Below are 24,632 nucleotides of genomic sequence, written 5' to 3'. Positions count from 1 at the left end.
TATTTTTCTTAATAAATACGCTTAGAAATGTACTCAACTGGTTGGGTTTAACGCTTCAAAAAATAAGTCTTTCTAAAATAAATTAATTATATTAGTTGTATTTGAAAAAAAACTGATGTATACTTATGGAATAATTCCGCTAATATTTGAAAAATCGTCCTGAACATGTATGAAATATTTGCCACTGGACGCTAAGCAGCAAACAGTCAATATATTTGGCAACACAAACATGCATTTTGTCTGCTCTATGGTCGGGGTGTTGTCGATTTGACACATTTCCAATTCCTTTCTCAATGTTTTTTTCTTGTTACACTGTCATGTTAAAAAAAAATTTTTTAGGAAAATACTCTTTGAAAAATGATTTCTAGTTGAATTTGGATCAATTTGACAAATTTAAGATCTATAAAATGCTACATATAATGAAATTACAAAAAACTCTAAATATTTCAGGAATTTTACATCTACATGTCATATACATATTATAGTAAATCTTTCCACTTTTAATCTAATTGCTTACGAATTGTTCAGTAATAGAATACTTCTGCACATGTGTATAAAGAATGTCTAGCATGTTGGTCAATACAAATTGAGTCTGATGGAGTGATTCTATACAATCGTATAGACGAATGACTATTACAGAAAGTAGAAGGAAAATAAATTATAAAGTTATAAATCTGAATAAAGACAAAATAAATTGGTAAAATTTGTGCAGTTATATGCTACTTTATAAAAGAAAACGATAGATTGGCTTGGTCAGGTTTGTGCAGTTATATATATGCTTGTTTATATGAGAAAATGATTGATTGATTAATTGTGTTTAATGCCACTGGTATACTAGTATATCACAGCTACCAGTTTGTATTGCATGCGGATGACGACATGTCCCCAGAGAACCACAACTTTCGTGAGGTCAGGAAAACTGACAATCTTCGTCAAATCCTCTGTGTTGACCGTCTAGTAATTGCTGACCTGTCAAAACAATTCTTCACACACTTTACCTGTCCAATTTTCATTAATATAAGAAAAGTACAGTTGAACATCAATTTAAGAAATATGTAAAACATTTATAATCTTATTGTAAAAATTAAAATGAAGTACAAAAAAAATAATGATATGCGGATGCATCACCACATCTGGTGTTCTATGCAGAAAAATCTTAATTGCATTCTTGCACCTTCTTATAAAAGGACATTATTATAGATTTTTAATAATGCAATGATTGACATTGTCCTATTTCAGTAACAACTGTGCATATTGTCTCATTTCTGTAACAACTAGATGACAATGAAGATAACTTTGTTAACTGATTGATGATTGGTTGTTTAATGTCCAGTGGCAAATATATCTGGCATTTTCAGGACGATACAACTTTGAAAAATAACAAAGTCGGACATTACTATATTTTTAACCAATTTAATTGGTATATGTGCACATATATGACAAAGTAATCCTACTTTCCACCTTACAGATTGTTAAATAATGTGGTTCTTGTCCAGTGATACTCTTCTAATGATTTTTTGTTTATTAAACTAAATAGTAAAGTAAAACAATTGCAAAAAGCGAAATGCTACAAAATACATAAGATCTAATTCAAAATAACCTTTTCATAGATCCATATACAAATATAAACAATCTTTTTATGACACATTTTCAGGCTATTTTTGATACCATTTTTTTCAATCCAAAGTTTAAGTTGTAGGGAAGAGGTCAGAAACCGAAATCTACATTGATTGATTATATCTGTTTTTTTCATGCACATTTACAAATATTTTCTTCTTTTGGTCTTGGCAAGAATGGATTTTACATAAACAGATTCTGTCACTTTATTTTAGTTTTGTTGCAATGCTTAAATAATCTTGCACATTTGTACATGTTAAAATCACAAAAATATGTAAAATCACAAAAAAACTGAACTCTAAGGAAAATTCAATCGGAAAGTACCTAATCACATGGCAAAATCAAACGAATGGACAACTGTCATATTCCTGACTTGATACAGGCATTTTCGAATGTAGAAAATGGTGGATTGAACTGGTTTTATAGCGCTAAACCTCTCACCCGTACAACAGTCTAGTCTAATTTGATGTTGTAATTTAAGTTGTATCTATGTTTAAACTATTTAAAGAGTTATCTCCTCTGAGGGCAAATTTCATCTAATATAACTCGAATAACATTAACTGTTAAAATTCCATGGAAGATCAATTGAAGGATCCAGTATTAAACATTAAACTTTTTCAGAATAAATAATTTAAACAAGGTCATATGTATTTGTTCACAAGGTAACCAACCCCTACCCAGGTACAAATTATTGTCCAAAAACTTTTTCCTTGCACAATATATGTTATGCTCAATTTTTACATAGAAAGGAAGATTCATTTGAGTGTAAATTTTTTTAATATTTTAAAATTAATAATTTAACTTCAAAAAATTTGATAAACTGTTGACACAGAGTTGTCTCCCCTATCACATAAAACTCAGAAAATTACAATCTGATGGACAGCAGCATTGCTTATTAATTCAGTCACCTGACCATGATTGAGTGGACATGGCCTGAAAATGGTCAACTAAATGAGATGTACAGACAAAAATGTAACTTTATAGATAATATTGTTGCTTTTTGAAAGTACATGTAGTTCCAATCAAAATACCTTGAGTAGAAAAAGTTGAAATAAAAAATGGATAATTAATTCAAAGTCACTGGACTATGTCCTAGGGGCAGGGCCTCAAAATAGTCATCAAAGTGATATGCACTGATAGTAATGCAACTTCATAGTACATTTCAATGAGCTATCACAATTCTTTTCCTATCAAACTAACTTAAACAGAAAACTTCAATTGTTGATGCCACAGCTGGGGTCATAGATAGAAAACCAATCCCAATGTCTCTCTTTCCGTAACTGATGTTGCAGGAGAAACAAAAAACTGATAAAATGAGGATGTATCTGCACATCTGGGATTTAATGCAGATGTAAAAACTCGCATTTTTGCACATTCATAAGGAAATAATTATAGATTTTTAATAGTGCAAAATCAATATTATCCCTTTTCAGTAACAATTAAAAATGTTTATGTTTAGATATCTGCCTACCCTGGTACATCATTCTTATACAAATTATTTAAGATGTTTGCCTCGCCTTGTTAATGCTGCTACATAGCAGATGAAGCAAATACCAACATTAAAGTCTTGAGAAATCATTCAAGCCAAAAAATGTATTTTGACTCAAACCCAAATATTTCCACTGAAAAAAATACCAAACTTATAAAAACAGATTCTGCCACAGAAATATCAATTGATTTTCATTTTTTTTTTACATCCACTGTATAGGGTGTTTCTTCCAAATAAAATGTCTTTTGTTAAAACTGTTATCGCAGCTATTTGTCTCGGCACTTTGAAATTTTGATAATGCTCATGTTGAAATTAAATTACAATACTTTAACATGTAAGTTATGCTCATATTCAAATTCGATGAACCATGACTGAAGGTACATGGCTTTAACAAATATCTATGGAAATGAGATGTGCCAATGTTAATACAACTGCATAAAAAATACCCTTGACCTAACATAAGTCTTTCCCTTTAAACAAACATCAACTTGAAAATATATAAAAGTTTACTATATAAAAGTTTCAAAAGTCAAAGAACCATGATGAGGCATCATGAGGGGGTGGAGCTTTTTAATTTCCTTGGAAATAAGAATTACAAATACTAATAAATTTGCATACCACAAATATCATTGACTTCATATTAGCAGTTGATCTTAAGCTGATCTACATTGTAATTACAAACTTATACATATAAACTAAAGAAATCAAAAGACCATGACTAATGGGACAGGGCCAAATAATCTCCACGGGAATGAGATGTGCCAATGCTTATACAAGTGCATACAAAATATCATTGATCTACCATAAACTAGATCTAATCACAAAGTAATACTTTGTTGACCTTGCGGCCAGAGACAGCAAACCTATGTCTCACCAAATAAAAAAACAAAAGTCTTAAAGAGAGTAAAGTTTAAATAAGGTTTTAATTGCACTATAAAGATAATCTGAGTCCAACACTTTGTTCTTAGCATTATGAAGTACTAAGGAATCATAGGAGTACAAGAGATTCATTTCATCAACACTGTTCAACCAAAAATCTGATTCGTTAGCTATCTAGTACACTATCTAACCAATCTTCTAAATCATTTTCTGAAAACAAAGAAAATCAACATGAGTAATCTCCCTTCCTATTTGTGAAAAATTGACTTAAAAATTTCAACGATTTATTTCATTGTAACATTAAAACTTTGTTTGTATTCTTTTATACTGTTTAATACTATTTTCACAATGAATACCATGTAATTGTGGTCAGTTACCTTTTTTGCAAAAAAATCAGCCTTCATTATAAATTAAAATAATTTTTAACTGACATATTTGTCCAAACACTGTTTTCCTTGCACAGTATATGTTCATATTTCATATAATGAAGATACATCTGAATGTCAATTTTAAAGATTTTAAAAATAAATAATATTATTACATGTACTGTACAGTAAGATGAAGTACAGAAAAAAAACTGATTTAAGGATGGATCAGCACATCTGCTATTTGATGCAGACGACTAAACCTCACATTTTTGCACATTTTTCAGGACGTTTTAATAGATTTTTAATCAATCCAGTCAGGTTGCATAGCCTTTATTTTGGTATTTCATTCTTTTTTGTTTTACTGTTTTTCATTCATGGTTTGTAGTTTGTTTTAGGTTATTTCTTCATTTTCTAAAATAATGTTTGTTTAATGCTTAACCTCCAGTGGCAAATAATTCTTGCATGTTCAGGAATATTTGAAAAAAAAGGTGTACTGTGAATTCATTTATTTTCGTGGGTACTAATTTTCGTGGTTTGAGGAAAACTTACATTTTCATGGATATTTAAATTCGTGGTTTTGGCAAAGTCTACATTTATTACTTAAGAAAATTTGTGAATAGTTGCACATTTGAATTTGAGGTTCTCCTTTACCCATGAAATCCACGAAAATTGGTATCCAACAAATATCAATGAATCCACAGTAATTCAATCCACTAGACAATTTTCAGTCCTGAACAAGACTGAATAAGTGGGCATGTGCATTTTCTTTACAAACAGAACATATCTGATTGTGAAATCACGGATGATTCTCTCGTTGAATTTTAACAGCTATAGTTTTCTGTAAATTTTTTCTTTTTATGAATTTGAAAAAAAATCAATAAACTTGAGGCAATATAAATAATTCTCCACCATTTGTCAAGAAATGATGCTATCCCAAAATGCATCATTTTAACATCAAATAAACAAAAAACATGTCCTTGTATTCTGCCTGGATTTACTTTCCAGCAGTGAGCCAGGATTGTAGGCTATGATTTGTCTATCTTTCTAGGAATGATAATGTTTTTCACATAAGGACTTGTGTATACAATGTGTGATGGTGCTGTAACATACCTTGTGTATCTGCAGTGGATTTCTTGTTAGACTCTATGGTTTTTTGTTTCACTATTGGTTTATTTTTCTCTTGCTCCCCTGTGAAAAAAACACATATAATTACTTGAAGAAAAATAAAAGGCCAATCATGTATAGGGGAAGTAACTCTCGCAATTTGTTATTCAAATCACTAATCACTAGAACACACCCGCGAATAGCAGGCATTTAGAATTTGGCTAAAAGTATATAAATTGTTGTAGGGAGAATCTTTGTAAAATGTTTTATGTCTGTAGAATTTCAGAAATGGTATAAAAATTCATAGGTACTTGGAGATAGGACAATTTTTTGAAACCGTCTTCCTTTTTTCCAAAGTCCGATTTTTTTTCTCTGTTTTTTTTTACCTGACGAAAGCAAATCATCTAAATCATTCTCTAGAGATGAAACTGTTTCACTTTCTGGATTCTTTGGCACTGATTGTTTGTTTACATCTGTTGACGGGTCCAATACCACATAATCTAATAATTCATCTAAAGCATTAGATTCTAATGTTAATGATTCATTTGATCTTCTTCCAGTCTTTTTTACAATACTGTTTTCAATAGTCTTTTTATCTGCCGAACATGATACTAAATTTGAAAATTTATTTCCTAGTTTTTCAGTATATTTTCTCTGGTTTTCTGTTGATCGTCTGTCAAACTCTTCTATCTGTTCAGCCTATTGTAAAATACAATGTATAAATAATAAATAAGTATATATTGTTTTAATAACATATTTTTCCAGCTAATACAGAAAAGAATAGGTATGGTGATCTGTGGTTGCTGACCAAGGATTGACCAGACAAGCTTAATTATCTTCATCTATCAAAGTGAACATATCAAGTATAACAGATTACCATTATTTAAGTGATTTTATTTCAGGACAACAATTGTCTAAACTTCCAGTTTTGAAGGCAATACATTGACCTATAATTGTTATTTACTTATACATTGTGACTTGGATTGAGAGTTGTCACATTGGCACTCATACCACATCTTCTTATTTATTACTGTCATTATCCCATCACCTTTGAGGTATTTAAATACCTATTGCCTGACCAGAATAAAAAATTGTCAACACAATTTGTCCATTTAAATTGTACACAATTTGTCCATTTAAATTGTACAATAGGTATTGTGAGAGCTCATCAACAGGTGGTCATTTAACTACCCAGTAATTTTTTTTCACTATTTCTAAAAGATAAAATTTATATGACTGATAGCTAGCTTGCTTTCCTCATGTATCATGACCAATGTCCTGAATGGACTATTCTATTTAGATATGGGACATTTTAAGCCATTTCTTTTTTGTGTCTCTTAATAGTCAAGATGGAAATTTCGGTCAGTGGATTTAGTTTATAAAAAAAGGAGATATATGTTTGCTTCATGGTGGTTTTAATGTGGGATGTATTTTAAGTTTTTGATTCCTGAATGGAATTAAAGTGTTTGTGAAATGGATTTTTTTGGATATAAGCCCATCTATTTGTGAATAATTCTACAAGATGAATTATGTGTGGCGTAGTGTTTTCTAATGGGATATATTTTCATGTTAATATATTAAGATTCCTGAAATGGAATAGTAGTGATGCTGAGTTTCATTTAATATTCAGGATCTACTTCAATTGGAATTACTGTTAAAAATTTATTTTCAATATACAGTCGACTCTCGTTATCTCGAAGTTGGCCGGACCGGAGAAATATTTCGAGATACACATAGTTCGACTCAAACGAAAACTGGAAGTTTGACTGAACAAGGGACACAACTCTTGCTAAGCATGGTAAAGCTAAAATAAATCCGGGTGAATATGGGAAGGGGATCGATATTCTGGTATCAGATCGATGTATTTGTATGTCATGGTCTTTCGTTATTATAATAACATTGTTTTACTTATTCAATTGTTTCAGTTACAATTGTTTCCTATGGCTTTTATCCAAGAGAGTAATTTCCAATCGATAGTTTCGTAATTCAGGTCGTTTAAAGTTGACAAAATTGTTTATTCTCGGATACAAAAGACTTTAGAAAATTTAGATTCCTCTTCATTTTGTTTTATCTCGCTCTTTCTTTTAATAAAAGAAAAAACAACAAGATTAAAGACGCCGATTGAGTAGTTTTTAGGTGATCATCAACGGAAGTCATAATCCTTACTTTATACACACCCAAGCTCATTAGTGTAAATCACAATTAATTGTTTTGTAAACATTTTAAACACTTTTTCATGAACATAAACAATGTATCACTAATTATTTATAAAAATTCTATAAAAGATAATCTTAGGTAAACACTCTGTGGAAATAGCATGTCATAAATCAATACAGTTGTCAGTGACTGTAAATTTAATTACACGTGTATTGTCAGATTAACTCTTCAATCCATTTAAATGCCGGAGGTCATGTTTTGACATATGTGTTTTAGTTCGAGATAAATAATGAATTTTGAATGCTTTTGTTAACCTTGGGATCGTAAATTTAGTTCGACTCAACCGAAATTTCATACATTTATATGGAACAAAGTTCGGGACCACGTGAAAACTTCGACTCATCCGAAATTTCGAGTCAACCGAGTTCGAGACAACGAGAGTTAACTGTATCAAAAAAAGTACAAATGGCTTAGTGAATAGAAATTTCAATGCTTTATTCTTCATTATGAAAGTGGGATATACCAGCAATGATTTATTTGTGATTGTAAGCAAAATGAATAATTTACAATAAATATCTTTATTAAAAAGAACAAATATTGTATTTAATGTAAAATGTCCCATACCTATATAGAATAGTTCATTCAGGACATTAAACATGAGGAAAGCAAGCTAGCTACATGTATCATTCATTTAAATTAGCTCTGTCAAAAACAAACCAGGTAAATAAATCTACAGGTAGTTAAATGACCACCTGTTGATAATAGCTCTCAAAATACCTATCTACAATTTAAATTGACAAATTGTATTGACAATTTTTTAAACTGGTCAGGCAATAGGTAATTCACTACCACAAAGCTTATTGGATAGGCACAGTAATTGAAAAAGAAAAGAATGGACTTCAAAAAATGTTAATATTAGTTTGTAATTCTATATCAGAAATTCAACAAAGCAAAATAATAAAAAAAAATACATTATATTAGCAGTCCTCGACAGTATAAACTTAATGTATGAGGATCAAAATTTCTACTTACAGTAAAGAGATCTTTGTTCAATCTGAGAACTTTGTACAAAGGGACACAACCCAAACTTGATGAGAGATCTTGTAAATCTAATGACAGAGTATCTGATTGGTTAGACTCAACCCAGTCTTCTTCTTCTTCTTTAAATCTGAACTGTGATGTAGAACTACCTGAAATGGGAAGAAAAATCACATGAGAGAAGAAAAGAATCTATTAATTTTCAACAAAAGCTTTTATTTTCTAGCTTAAAATCCAAAAATATGATTTTGAATATTGCAAGGAGGGAAACTGAATATAACTTTTGAACAATCAGAACTCACATGATTTTTTAAGTGCAACGGTTTTGAACCTAATATTTTTCTCATTGCATACGTTTTTCTGCCACTTTATTTATAATGTTTTTTCAATATTTAACACCATGAACTTGACATCTTAAAAATTTCTAAAAAAGTTCTTGAAATAATTGACAAATGATTAGAAATTGTTTGTATGCACATTAACTGGTTTAACGCCACCACATTTGGGTCTGTACCAAGTCATGTTTATAGACTATGTATTGATCGTCTTTGTATGTCTATTTTTCAAAAGAAACATGTGTTTCGTGGTCAGTTTTATCATATATGCTGTTAAATATATAAAATGTTTGGTAATTTATAGTCTCTTTTTATGTATGCTGTAAAAGTAATTGCACACACAAAACATTTTCAGTAACCCAAATCATGACTTTTGTTTTTGGTACAGATAATATTGCATAATTAAGCAGATATATACTTCTTGTTTTAAAATTGACAATTTTGGCCTGTTTGTTTCTTAATATGCAATATACATGTATGTACATTTTTGTTTATTTTTTATACATGTATACATGTATCCGCCTCTTTTTGAAAAATCATGGCTGATGTTTGGTATTGACTTTATTCACAACTATAATGGTTTAATAATGTGACAACTTTTGTCCAATCCATGTCTTGCTTGTAAGCACAACATTTTTTTTTTAAATTAAGCATTCTTTCATATATACCAGCAGATTGTAGTAGTTTGGAGAAGTTATCTCCCCTTGATAACATAGTAGCTTCTTCATCTGGAGGGAGTTCATATCTGTCCCAGTTACTGACTAATTTACGTCTCTGAAAACTGGATGTTGTGGTAGCAGTCCCATCATTGTCATCACTACTCTGCATTTGGAAAATATATAAGAATAAATTTTTTAATGCATGTCTATTGTTTAAAATTATTGAACGCAAATATTGGCATATTCATATACAAGCAACATAGAAAAGCCTATTCATTCTTTTGTGTATATTTATAAATGAACAGTGGGTCATAGAATAGAAGAAAATGAAAACAAATATAAAACAAACATATTATTTTTATATATAAGATCATTCTAATGCTATCATTATACCAGTAAGCATTCATCCCAGTATATGAATTGAATATTTTATTCATACTCCATTTAACAACAACTGTTTTCTACCTTACAAAATGTAGATACAAATGAATCATCCAGAATGAAGTTTTCATGATTAAAGTTCTTTTTGGGTCTAAAATGAATAAACAGAGAAATTCATCTAGATAATTTATGCGTGTTCTTAGGCCTCCCGTACCCTCTTTGAACAAGTGTTACAAATATACATTGATTTTTGTGTAAATCATATTTCAATTTGAATGTTAAATTTCTAAAGATTGAATATTTGTGATTGAGATTCATTTAATTGCAATAAAACGTTGTTTTTTTTTAAAGTTTGATAAAAACTACAATAACAACAACCCCACTAGTATTTTTTGAAGTATTGGAAAATAGGAATAGGTGTCTGATAGACCTGAAAACCTCATACTAATTTCAACTCATCACTGTTGAGATTTCAGATTTTCAAACCCCTTAAGGTCATTTGACCTTTGCACTTACCTCGCTACTATCAGATAAGTTTCCTCTATTATTGAACTTGTTTGTAGACTTTGTTTGTTCCCCCTTAGATGCATCAGACCTGTAAGGCTGTTTTGAGCCTTCTGGTTTACCATCTTTTTTATCTTTCCCATCTTTATTTTTCTCTGTCATCCCATGTTTCTTTTTATACTGTGTATTCTTTTTCTGTTTGTGTTGGTCAGGTCTCATTTTTAGGATTTACTATGGACTCTAAAATAGTTAATATATATCATATCACATGTTAAAATGTCTTAAGATGGCTAAACAGTTAAAACAAACAAATGACTATCCTGCTCAACTCATGTGGTTATTTTGAATACATGTAGTGTTTCAAAATACTATTTCCTTATCAAAGTGCTTGTGAGCATTAAGTCATTTGTTATGGACAAAGGAAGATAACTCTAATTTGAAATATTAACAATGTAGTATGTATCATGCACAAAAAATGTAGTTTTAATTTTAATATATCCTGTATGTTTTAAATAGTTATTGTGCCTCTTAGCTGGCTTAAAAGTTTTATTTGTATCAATTTTGTGTAAAGATAGAGATGTTTATTCTTCTTTGTACTGTTGAACTCTTGCTTTTCTTTTTGGTCTTGGTATTGTGTTTTCTTTTAAAACTTAGAGCTACATATATCTTCATTGTATCTCTAGATTTATTGAGGAATGTGCATATACAACAAAACCTAGAGTATGCTAAACAGACATCTGATGTACAGTAGTTGTCGTCTGATTAATATAGTTCATATATGTTTCTCATTTTTATATATATTTGACCCCTGGTTTTCCCATTTGAATGGTTTTACACTTGTAATTTTTTGGGGCCCTTTATAGCATGCTGTTCGGTGTGAACCAAGGCTCTGTGTTGAAGGCCGTACCTTGACCTTTAATGGTTTACTTTTATAAATTGTTACTTGGATGGAGAGTTGTCTCATTGGCACTCATACCACATCTTTCTATATCTATATATTTATTTTACTGTGAGGCCTTTCTATCTTGCCAATCACTGATTCAGAAGCCTTTTTCTCACCTAGACTTAATTAAGAAATTTTCCCACTCAACTTTGAGACCCAATAGGCTATTTCTCTTATCATGTCTTTCATTGGAAAAGATCACCAGTTAAGCATGCCCTTAATCATGTTATATATATAAATATACATAGGTTAATATAGAATAGGTGATTGACATACACATATTGTATTTTGTAGCTTCACATTGTTTATTTTACTCATTTGTCAGGACATTTTTCCTTAATTCAAATGATTGATTAATAAAAGCTAATAAAATTCCAAGCTCGAGCGAATACAACCACAAGCAGCACGCTTTATAACAGGCGACAAGAGAAGATGACATACTTGCCAAACTAAAAACTCAGATGAACAACCCAAAAACTTATGTTTTTGTACAAAGTGGTTGAGGGGCTGGTACTGGTTATTGATCCAGACAACTTTTAAAAATTAGCCAGACCAAGACAAACCATCACAGCTAAAAGGTTTGAAAACTACCAGGCAACAAACATAATTTAAAACAAGTGAGGAAAAATACTAGGGACTTTGACATTCCCACCACCAATACTCAGCAACACTCAAACTCATTCTTTGTGTCCACTATAATTAACTGGAACCATCTTGAGGACACTATTGTGTGCGCAAGAAGCGTAGAGAGCTAAAAATCTGCTCTTACAAAACATCCGTTAATTGATGGTGCCTTCAATATGTGGTAAAAAAGCCAGAATTAGTAGCTACGACATACCCATACAAATAAAAAAAATATCTAATAACTCAACTGGAATTTGAATAAAAATTGAATTTCAGTTTTAAGAAAACTCTGAAAAATAATTATTAAAAATTCTTGGACATATTTTGGAAAAGGTTTCTGCAAAAAATATAAATATGTGCTCATTTGTACTAAAAAGGGGGGTTTTACAACTGTATAACAACACAAATTATTAATCACTTGAAAATTATATGTACCCCTCATAAAAGGGATAGTTATTTACATTGAGGGCTTACCCCTCATTTTAACATTTGAGGAGTTATTCCCAACCTGAAATTACACTTCACATGGGACACTTTTTTGGCTTACACTAACTGTTGTTTTCATGTATAATTAGAATTTTTGACTTACTTATTTGAGTGGCAAAGGGCACCTGTAAGGTAAATATAAATATAGGAATGAAGAACTTAGGATTAATGACAACAAACCTATGATATGTTAATCAAAATAGAGATGAGTGTCAACACATCGACAAATTTGGACTTGAAAAATGTCTTTATCGATGTGAAAGTTTCAAAAATAACGATTTTAATTAACCAGTTCATTAAAATATATTTTAGATTTTGTTTCGTTTTGCAAAATAATTTCCCTCAAAACCCGGTCAACTGGTTACCAGTCGTTGCTCGGATCCAGTCCAAGGTACGAAAATTACATTTTTCTGGGACAAGGTACGAGGAAGAAGCAGTCTTTTTCTAGGGCTCAGTTCGGTCGACGATCTCACCTTAAGTCTGTAAGTTTTAAATTATTACGTTGGCTTATGAAGCAAATTGAACTATTAGGATGACAATTAGCCAAAATTCGTGTAATTTGGTGTTGCTGTCAGATACATTATTTTTACACAGGTAGATTTTGTTTGCGGTTCAGCAATCTTTAAAAAAAATAATTAAGGGATTAAATTAAAAAAAATATGAAAAAAATTGTGTATTAAGTACACTGTATAAGAGTTATTGAATGTATGTGAAAATATATCATATATGTGTATTATTTTTTTATATAATATCTGGGAACAGTAATAGTTAATAGTAAACAGTTAATATATATGTTCCTGATAATATATATTTTTTTAATTTATAAAAACAAAATGATCCAAAATAATGGATCAATAATTTATAAAAAAAAAAGACTTTTATGTAATATTTTGTTTTTTGCCTAATTATAGTATGTTAAATGTGACAACAATGAACATTGTTATGCTAATGTTTCAAATAGGATATTTTAAATTTATAATTATGAAAAAAGTAATTATAGATAAAAAAAAACATTTTTCAAACATATTTCTTTATCATTTAATTATGTAAGAATAAAGAAGGGTTTATGAAAAAATAATGGGGGGCTCCAGTCATGCTTCAGTGATTCCCTGTATAATCTACCAAATTTTTCCCACAAAAGGGGGGGGGGTGGCTGGTGTCCCCTGGTTCCGCCTATGTATTTATTATCTTTTTATCACCAAGATAAGATCTCTATATAGATATACAAAATTTAGGAAGATGCAGTATGAGTGCCAATGAGACAACTCTCCATCCAAATAACAATTTATAAAAGTAAACCATTATGGGTCAAGGTATGGCCTTCAACACAGAGCCTTGGCTCACAGCGAACAGCAAGCTCTATGTATAAGTCAATACACGATAGAGTTCTATGTATGAGTAAATACAAGGTAGAGCTATAATGTATGTGTAAATACAAGAACTAGCTCTTTGTATGAGTGAATACAAGAAATAGCTCTTTGTATGAGTGAATACAAGAAATAGCTCTTTGTATGAGTAAATACAAGACAGAGCTCTATGTATGAGTAAATACAAGGTAGATCTCTTTGTATGAGTAAATACAAGGTAGATCTCTTTGTATGAGTAAATTCAAGGTAGATCTCTTTGTATGAGTAAATACGAGATAGAGCTCTATGTCTGAGTAAATACGAGATAGAGCTTTATGTCTGAGTAAATACAAAATGTAGCTCTTTATATGAGTAAATACAAGATAGAGCTCTATGTATGAGCAAATACACAATATACATGTACAAAATGTAGCTCTTTATATGAGTAAATACAAGATACAATGTAGAGCGCTATGTCTGAGTAAATACAAGGAAGAGATCTAATGTACATGTATGAATGAATATTAGAAAGAGCTCTAATGTATTGGTAAATACAAGATAGAGCTCTACATATGATTAAACAACAAGACTCCCTGTTTTGATCCAGAAATGACCATGATGACAAGACCTTTGACCTTTAGTTGATCACATCCTTGTTCTTTGATCTTTTCTGGTTAGTTGTCTCATTGACAATCTCCTGACATTTACATCAATATTGTTTGTCATTGTTTTCTATTAGCACACTTGAAAAGTAATTCCTGTTTCTCACATTCAATATTGATTCATGAATTTCTTACATAGCATCAATCAGTAATATATATATATATATTTTGATATTAATTTGGTTTACATGTCATTGACGTATACAAAAATGTAGGTTAGAATTACAGGATGTTTTTTTTTCTATTGTATCTGTTTACACATCATATTATTGCTTCCTTTCCCTTTCAAACTATACTAATGGTGAGAAAAAAATGTGTTTATTTTGAATAGCCTCTGTTGAAGCATGCCAACTATATGTAGATAAGTACTATTTTCATGGAGCTTATGGGTCATAATTTTGAGGACCAAACCTGTTTTATTTTTGATAAGGCAAAAAAAAAGTGTGGGCAGAAGATACAAAAATAGGATATTCAAATCATAAGTTGATGGCAATGACTAACTGACCATTTCATGGCAAAAACTAACAAATTACTATTAAAAATACAAAACACAACAGTATTCTGAACCCAGGACTGATTTCAAATGCTGAAAAATGGTACAAAACACAACAGTATTCTAAACACAACATAGAAAACTAAATAATGAACCCAGGACTGATTTCAGATGCTGAAAAATGGTACATTTTGTAAGCTATCATATATATATTTTTATGTTTGAAATTGTGAGATGATATAAGTTATGATTGTTTATCATCTATGACCAAAGGATAAGATTGTAATAAACTATGAATCACTGAACTATTTAGCCTTCGACAATGAGCAAATTATATTTTTTCATTTAAAACTGTAACTTTATTTTACACATGTGTTTGAGATTGATATAATGGTACATGTATGTCTAAACATTATTGACAATATGTTGCAGGATTATGAATACACCTGTTAGTCAACATTTTTACTTTTTACTTACCAGTTTACATGAGTACAAGTATACATTAACTTCATATTTTAACAGCTTGGAAGAAACTTGTAACATGAGGAATAGTCCAGATTGGTTTGAAGTAGGGCAGTATTCAATACTAGCCTAGACTATCACATTGTGTGAGAAATGAATGAAAATGGGTCTATTACAATTGTAAGACAGAAATTTTCAAAGTCTGGATCAGTATTTTTTTTTCTTTTTACTGTGCTTTTATTTCCCTACACATGTATCTCATTAGAAGCTCAAGCATGTCTTAAAAAGGCTGTCACAGCAATTTTAGACTATATAAGGCATTGTCTCAGAATTCAAGACTGTCTGAAATTTTACATGACTCAGTATATGAATACTAAATAGAAATGGATTCATTTCTAATTGCTATGCAGTGAACAAGTATTCATGAAATGAGATGGAAAGCTTATTATGAACAAAAGGATTAAAGAAAGGTGAAACAAAATGCTTTGCTTTTTTAATTGTTTTTGAGAATCTGTTTTAAAAATGTCTATCCCTTACCCTTCATGTCCCACTGGAAAACTTTGTCAGCAGTAAATTATTTTGTCTTGAAATTAACATTAAGTCTGAAACGGATATCTAATATGTTGATGATCAACTTGAGTAGGTTATTAATATACATGCTTCTTACATATTATCATGTCAATTTCTACAAATTGTCTTTATATACCATGTGTTGATTTTCACATAGCCTTAAAGAAAATCAATACATGCATGGGGATCAAGAAAGCCTTCTGTTGTCTCTCAGTCTTATGACTATATTCATTACATGTAGGTTGAAATAACAATGTATTTAATTCATTGTATGTTTTTTCAATAGAGGAACTTTCTTTTCAGACACCATACTAAACATCGTGTAAAAATTTGTTTGCATAGACCCTTTCGGTAGCCTAATACAATATAAGCATTATGCTCATAAATTTCTTTTCATTAGAAAAATTCAATATTTCAGCTTTTTGTTAACAAAGATAAATTATTATGTTCGTTTGAAAGGTTTTTTTCAGCTTTTGTGTTTCAAAGGAAGAGTTTTGAGCTTTTTATTACAAGATCATGGATAAAGGTTTATTCTTCAGTTACGGAGATATCTATAACCGATAGCGAATTTTTATGCTTTGTTGGAATGAGTTGGTTTTTTTTGTTCGATCTGATTTTTAATAGTTTGTTTATTTTTTCTTTATAAATTTTACAATTTGCTGAAGGATAATCAAATCAAGATAATAAAAAATAGTTAATTTTTAATATTGACAGAAAATGTCTTTTATTCCCTAACCCATTTATGAATTTTAATAGAAATTTGGCGATATGGTACAACTCTCCATCCAAGTCACATTGTGTAAAAAGTAAACTGTTAATACTTATAGGTCAAAGTACCACCTTCAACATTGAGCCTTGGCTCCCACGGAAAACAATTCAAACATGAAAACCAATGGTCTAATAAATAGTTGTGTGAATTTCTCTGTTAACTTGTGTTGCTTAAATGCTGTCTTATTAAAAAAACAACAACCTATTATTCAAATGTTAATTAACTTGGTGATAGTATTGGTTGGTTATAATATTCAGAAACATTTGATAGATTTAAAAATGTGTTGCAAAAATGTTTTATGGCATACAGTCTGTTCTAAGGAGTTTTGTTTGAAGTCTTAGTGTCGAGTATTCAAAAACTGTTTCAATACTTAATAAAGTTTGATGTTGTCAGGAGTCAGGAAACTTGTTAAATTTGCACTGGGCCTTGGGGAAAAATTTTAAGTACAAAAATCAACTTTGTTCCCTGAGTAATAAGTAAAGTTTATTGATGGATTGCCCTGATTTTTTTTTACATTGTTCATCAATATAAAAAAAACCATAAGGATTACCAGTTGAAGTTGAAGCACCTAAAATTATGTCACAAAATATATACAAAAATTGGTATAATTTAGAATAACATGCAGCAAAAAAGTTTATTTTATATGGGTTATTAATTTTTTTTAGGACCCTACAAGTGCAGATACTATTATAAAGCCTATCATAAAAGTGGAAATTAATCTTATTTTATTTTCCTGTACTATACTTTATTGTAGGTAGAAGTGAAATTGACTACATTTCTGGTCTAGAAAGAAAAGATCTGGTCCTCGTAGAAGACTTTTGGTTGTGATCTTGAAATAGACCAAAGGCATCTAGATTACAGGGTTAATAAAGGAGACTCACACCAAATACCAATTTCTGGTAGAGAGGCTACAGAATTATCATTTATTTTGGAAGACTTTGGTCAGCAAAACTACTTGAACTACCTAATAACAAGTAGAGAGCTGAATACTTTGGTCCTGTCCGTCATTTACTCCACTGATTCCGGAAGAGACCATAGAACCACAGACTTGGTGATCTAATGATAAATAAAGCTGTCCTGTAATAAGATTGAGGACAATGGCAGATAAAACAGGTGACAATACTATTACTAGGTATTTAAGTCAAGGTCATTGAAATTGATTCTAGATCATGTCCCTTGATAAAAATTGATCACGAAAATTTGTAACCAACTGTAAACCTTTGCACAAAGTTCCAATTATTTCAAGGATTCTTCAATCATGAATATAATTATATATTAAATTAACCAGTATGGTTTGAATTGGTCATTATTCGCATAATTTTGGTCGATTAAGTTTTCAATTTTTTATTCACATCATGTTTTCTCCCAATTTAAGATTTTATCAAGATTATAAGGATTATCAAGACTATCAGGACATTATAATGATGTCTGTTTATGGTAAGTGCAGAGCAGCGATATGCTAATTATGCTAATTAGTAAAAGTACATGTATTTACTTTAAAACTGGATATTTTCATAGATGGTGATGGATGAGCATTCAATGCATAAACTTTTGTGCTCGAGTAAAAGTCAGGTATCACCCTTTTTACCAATATTGTTTCTTTCTCTAAGGTCTTTCTGGTTGAATATTTTGGCGCTTAAATTTGTGATGCAGTTATTTCCACATTCAAAGAAACGTAAATGGAATAAAAAGATTACATTTCAGGGTGAATTATTCCAAGTCACCAGCATAAGAACCAGCATTCATTATAAAAAAAAATCCCTGTTATGTGAAACTTTTAACGGAATCACCTTGTATAGTAGTAAGAAGTTGAAACATCACTTATGAGTCTAAATTAAACCGTGTCAGAGAACTTCAAAATAAGACCATAGAACATCAGCGGCCAAAGAATTTCCAGTTCACATCACATTTTTGTTAGGGCCCTTATCAAAGTCTGAAGAAATTAAGGCAAAGTTTGAGAATATTTATTGCAGTCTAGTAAGTTTTGGGAACTGTCTACGTGTTGTTGTTGAGTGTCCCTTTTGTCCAGGGATGTGATTTTGTTTTAGAAATTGTGTGGTCTAAATTCTATTCATTGCATGTGGATTACCGATACAGTCAAAATAGCATCTTACTTTTCTGATTTTTAAACAATTGCCTATAAAAGGGAATCACACATTTAGAGAATGAAATTTAGAAGTAAAATATGACTGGCAGGATTTATTTATTTTGTTGAATAACAATGTGGATTAGCAATTTTAGGTACATAAAATTCCAAAGGTATGGCACTATATTTTCAAATCATTCATTTACATGTTAATAGACTAACAGTTTTTTGGCATCTTTTGTTCTGTTTCATTGGGTAGCAGTTTTATTTACTTTTACACTGGGAGTTACCATGCTACTTCAGAACCATTCTGTTTTTAATTGAATATGTAGCACATTTTAAATTTAAATGAAAAACTATATTTTTCAATTGAATACTGTAAATTCAGAAATTTTGCAAGGTTTTTTGTTATTGCGAAAAATGCAAAAGAGTAGCAAACTCAATAATTTAAACGCTCATTTTAAAATATTTTATATGAATTAAACAGGATTTTTTCTCAAAATCATAAAAATTAAAATCGTATTTAAGTCTAAAATGACAAAATGGCAATAATAAATGCACACAGTAATTTCTGAATTTACAGAATCAGCCACCAGTTCATGATCATGATTCTTTGGTTTTTAAGCAGATTCTACCAAAGAAAGACATACACATATAATTTTAGGAACCTATTCAAATGTCACTTTCAAATCTTTATATTTGGTCACACGAAAAGCCACAAAATTGAAACAAAAGGAAGAGAATGTTGCCTTGTAGGATAAACAACTGTAAAATAAAATAATGTTATGGGAGATAACTCATGTTTACTTGGAAAAAATCCCTTTAATAGTGATAAAATGCTGACATTTTTATTATTACTTTTTTCAGCTGATCAAGTTCCAGTCTCAAATATGGAAAAATCAGACAATGCGGATGATGATGTAATTATCATAGAAAAAGATATTGAAAACACTCAACAGAAAAAAGACAAAGAAAATGTTTTAAAAGTAACACCAAAAAAGTCATCTGAGCCTAAACAGACTAAACAAGCCAATAAAAAGAAGACAAAGAAAAAAGGTAAGACAAAGCTTCTGAACAGAAAATATATATGAAAAATTAGAAGCATAGAACCATGTACACATTAAAATTATGGAATACATAAGTAAAGTTAATATCCATGTCCATGAATAATATACATGTATGGTTGAACATTTCTTTAAGAGATACCAAAGTTCTGTTACTAGGAAAAAGGGCACCTTCTGTATAGTGATTGAGTCAAAGTGTACCCATACTTCCAACTGTTTCAAGTGAAGCTGCATTGTGAACTCTAAACATAAATAATTAAGTTCAATAGCAAAAATGTTTAATGCATTCTGGATGGAAAAATTTATCAATTTCTCCCATAATTTTTCCGGCATGGTCTTATCAACTTCACCTGTTTAAGTTATAAACTACATTATATATTATTCAGGTTTCAGTCAGGGTATACAGTGGGATATTCCAGGCTTAGGGTTTTTATTCGCTGAGCCTTAGGTGATTAATTGCCCTGTATTAAACCAAATTACACTTATTTTAAAGATTACTCATGCTGATATTTGTACATTTTGTACTTTTAAGTATTTGTTTAACATACACAATTTTGAGAGTACAGATATTAACCAAGTTTTGTATTGAATTACTATACTGTTGTCCGAAATTTATAATGCGCAGTATTTTATAGCACATTTGTACTGAAGTACAACTCGGCACGATACAAAATGTTCAACATTTTTAGGTTTTGTCAAGCAAGAGTTATGGAACTTTGTTCGTGATAAAAGTTTTTTTGAACAATTTCTTATCAGAATTGGGATTAACAAAGTTATGCTCATGTGTGAATTTAACAGCTTTTTATTGTTTGAATCATGAGTGATGGAAATAAAATGGAAAAAATACATGATTGAAGAACAAGTGTTCATATTCATTTTTTTTTTTAGATTAAATTGTTTGACAAGATTCTCAAATATATTTACAGTAAATTAATTAATTGAAGTTGTTTATAGTAATAATTATAATATTAGTATGAACTTCACACTGCATGTAATATTATAATTATTATAATGAATAATATAATTTTTTTCCACAATGTCTTCCTAAGGATGACCGTTAATTGTTCCTATTGGACAGATATGATATTGAAATGCTATTTTATGATCAAGATAATTGTATATAAATAGGGCAAATAAGGTAACTAAAATATCTAGATAATCCAAACATTACCTCATTTACTTTTGTATGCCCTCCCCCCATGATTTCATGGTTTTGCCAAAGTCCGCATAAATTCCTATTGAAAATTTGTACCTTACTCTTTGGACATTTGAACTCATGGTTTTCCACAACATCCATTAAAATTGGTATCCAACAAATAATAATGTATACATAGTAATAGGATTTACTTTGAAACTTTTTATGTTAAATTTTGAATAATTGATAGATTGATTGTTGTGTAATAAAAGGTTAAATTGAAAAGAGAGAAGTAGGACACATGGAGTCTAGTTTCAAACCTCTCCTGTTTACGCTGGTGTTACCAAACAGATATCTTTAGCTTGAGAAAATGATAAGGAAAGGGATTTAACTAGGTTTACATAAATATGAAGGCTGAACTGCTCAGAGTTGAGAAAGTGGGTTTATCTTATTGTTATTAAAACTGAAAGTCATTGAAGACAGTTCTGGTTAAACAAAAAGGAGAAAATGGTATTAATATAGATAATTCTTGAAGAATTTTGAAAAGTAAAATGACTTTTATTATGTATAAAAAAAGAATTGGAATAAAAAAGTGGGAAGATACCATAGTGGTGATTAACAAAAGAAATTCTACAAACTGACACATTTAAAAAAAATGACAAGGTTATACCATACAGTTTTAAAAGAATATCAATGAAAGGGCAAAATAAAAGTCATGAAAACACTTAAGAAAACGTAGAATTGAGCAATATGGTTCCCACAAAAACCACAATTGATTACCTAACAGTGAGTTTGATGTTACTTTTAATATTACTCACAGAACACACAACTACTTCCAGATAATTGGGCCTTGATCATATTTTCGATACATGTAAAGTACTTGAAATTAAAAATTAAATGAAAACGTCATTATTTCGAAATGGATAAAGCATTTGTAGGAGTCATTGTACATTTTTTGATAGAACCGATATTGTTGTCAATAGGTTGACTTTATTTTGACGATTGTTTCTCTTCTTTTCAAGCTAAAGTTATTGGAGTACCAAGGACAAGATTTTGTAAATAATCTATATATGGCTGCGGTCATATTTATTAATTTTTTTCCCATCTTTTTATAATTTTACGTGTAATATTACTCACAGAAGGCACAACTACTTCCAGATAATTGGGCCTTGGTCACAATTTGGTACATGCAAAGTACTTGAAATTAAAAATTAAATGAAAACGTCATTATTTCTAAATGGATAAAGCATTTTGTAGGAGTCATTGTATATATCTTGATAGAACCGATATAGTTGTCAATAGGTTGACATTATTTTGACAATTGTTTCTCTTCTTTACAAGCTATAGTTACTGAAGTACAAGGACAAGATTTTGTAAATAATCTATATATGGCTGCGGTTATATGTATATGTTTTTTTTTCAATCTTTTAAATCTTTGATTGATAAGGTATAATTAAATCCTTAAATAGATGAAGTAAATTAAATCGTTCAGGGAGTGGTTCTTAAATTTCCGCTTTATCATTATTTGGAAGGAAGTCTCTTATTTATGTTGTTAAACAGAGTCTTTAGAAATTTTGTTTATTTTTAACGAAGATGTTTAAACAACTATCCAGTATATTTGTTATTTATGTACATAATCAAGGTTTTAGAGTTCATACGTTTTGACTTAATTTGTCGGACAATATGTGACAGAAATAATTTTTAAATTTAAAAAAAAGTCACCATGAAATTGCAGATATGATTGAATACAGTTTCTTGATCAGTAACGAAATCTGAGATCGTAATTACTTTTTTTTCATTCCATTTTATATTTGATGCTTTAAAATCTCGATTTCTTATGTTCTCACATCAAAACTATTAGGGCCAGGTATAATCTGTTTTGTCCAATTTTTAAATATAGAAAAAAAATAGATTCTTAGTGTGGGATTTTAATTGTTTATCTTTTGGGATATTCCTATTTCATATTCAAATATGTCTTTTTTTCAATAATCGAAAAAAAAGTTTTGGTGACCTAGTGAGACAGCATTGAATGCTAATCAATCAAAATTACATTTCAAAAAATACCATAGCGAACATAGAAGTACTTAATTTCAAATTTCAAGTTGACCTTTGACATCACTGTAAGAAATATTTGTTGTTATTTGACTGCAAAAATTGAAAAAATTTTGTTCGTATATTGTGTTTTTCTGTCTTGCTTCCATGAGGTTTATAAAACAAGTTATGAGTGTGTTGTGTCCTGCAACAGGGGTGGTTAGATTTTGATTCAGTCAGTTTATGTGGAACCACTTGTGTTGACATATTTGTTGAACAGTTGTGTTAGCAATGGCACATCTCATTTTAATGGAAAGTTTGTATCTGGCTTTGTCCCCTCAAACATGGTCTATTAACTTCAACAATTATCCATGAAATAGTACAATCGTGCTGAAAGTGGCGTTAACACAAACCATAAAAAATCAATCAATATAAGGATCCCAACAAAAACTGGGTTCAAACTCATGTACTCATGTTCTCATGTGCTCAGTCAAGCAGGATTCTCACTAACAATTTTTGAAGGACTTATCATTTTTGATCATGGTGAGCCCAACAGTAAGAAAAAGATATTTAATTGCAATATAATTATTCATTTTAGCCTTCATGACCTATTAAAGTCATAATAAACGAGTGACTGATAAAAAATAATATTATTCCAATTATTGAACCAATACATACATCATAAACTTAGTCTTAAAAAAAAACTACTAAGGATTTTCTAATTCCAGGCATAGATTACCTTAGCCATATTTGGCACAACTTTTTGGAATTTTGGATCCTCAATGCTATTCAACTTTGTACTAGTTTAGCTTTATAAATATTTTGATATGAGCATCACTGATGAGTCTTATGTAGACGAAACGCGCGTTTGGCGTACTAAATTATTATCCTTGTACCTTTGATAACTATTATAATGAAAACTATCCATTGAGCTATAAAAAACATATGCATTATTTTTTTTAATTTGAGGTTTCTTATGACTTTAAAGCAATGAAATGCCATTAAATTCAGATAACTTTTTAACTTTTGCTATAAAATAATAATACGTGTGTTCAGTTCATACAAAATATTTCAATCTTAATGCATCTTTGGACTCACTAGTTTTAAAAATGGTGAGTCTATACAGATTTTTAGGAGTCCAGGACTCATGAACTCTCCTAAGTGAGAACCCTTGTCTAGGTCAGCAGATCCTGCTCCTCTAAATATTTAGGGATCAAATTTCCAAACTGAAATCAGAATAAAAGTATTTAGTCATCGCTTGATTTGATGATCAATCGTACACCTGAAGTTTATCACAAATGAATTCATCCCTCTTTCAAAAAAATTAATAGGTTTAAAAATTCTTTGAAGTGTAACTAACAATGAAATATAATCAATTTATATGTTAGAAATGATGTTCATAATTTGAAACAATATCAGCGTGGTGTAAA

At 30.0% G+C, this 24,632-nt stretch overlaps 2 protein-coding genes across 2 annotated transcripts in view; one reads left to right on the top strand and one right to left on the bottom strand.

The window, feature by feature from the left end:
* Window positions 1–4,052: 4,052 nt before the first annotated feature.
* Window positions 4,053–16,196, bottom strand: LOC134710703 (cell death regulator Aven-like). The gene is made up of 7 exons (XM_063571095.1): window positions 16,085–16,196; window positions 10,544–10,771; window positions 9,656–9,809; window positions 8,647–8,804; window positions 5,844–6,156; window positions 5,464–5,541; window positions 4,053–4,195 (listed from the first exon to the last, which is right to left on the bottom strand). Exons 2-7 carry the CDS (start codon window positions 10,748–10,750, stop codon window positions 4,152–4,154), a joined length of 954 nt encoding a protein of 317 aa, XP_063427165.1. The 5' UTR covers window positions 10,751–10,771; window positions 16,085–16,196; the 3' UTR covers window positions 4,053–4,151.
* A 1,600-nt stretch (window positions 16,197–17,796) lies between these two features.
* The window catches only part of LOC134710702 (uncharacterized), a 39,007-nt gene continuing 32,171 nt past the window's right edge, over window positions 17,797–24,632 (top strand). The window contains exons 1-2 of the mRNA XM_063571093.1: window positions 17,797–17,999; window positions 19,840–20,028. Coding sequence (XP_063427163.1) covers window positions 17,984–17,999; window positions 19,840–20,028 — 205 coding nt within the window. The 5' untranslated portion in view covers window positions 17,797–17,983. The remainder of the gene's footprint in view (window positions 18,000–19,839; window positions 20,029–24,632) is intronic.

This window comes from Mytilus trossulus, chromosome 3, assembly GCF_036588685.1.
Source record: "Mytilus trossulus isolate FHL-02 chromosome 3, PNRI_Mtr1.1.1.hap1, whole genome shotgun sequence".
In the NCBI taxonomy this organism is placed as follows: domain Eukaryota; kingdom Metazoa; phylum Mollusca; class Bivalvia; order Mytilida; family Mytilidae; genus Mytilus; species Mytilus trossulus.
This window is presented reverse-complemented; position numbering and strand designations above follow the sequence as displayed.

Bases quoted from the DNA above. Each gene is read 5' to 3' on its own strand.
- LOC134710703 (XM_063571095.1), bottom strand. From the start codon at position 10,750: ATGAGACCTGACCAACACAAACAGAAAAAGAATACACAGTATAAAAAG. The intron at 8,805-9,655 runs GTATATATGAAA...TTCCCATTTCAG, and splicing joins CAAACTACTACAATCTGCTG to GTAGTTCTACATCACAGTTC. The intron at 6,157-8,646 runs GTAAGTAGAAAT...ATTTTACAATAG, and splicing joins TGAACAAAGATCTCTTTACT to GCTGAACAGATAGAAGAGTT.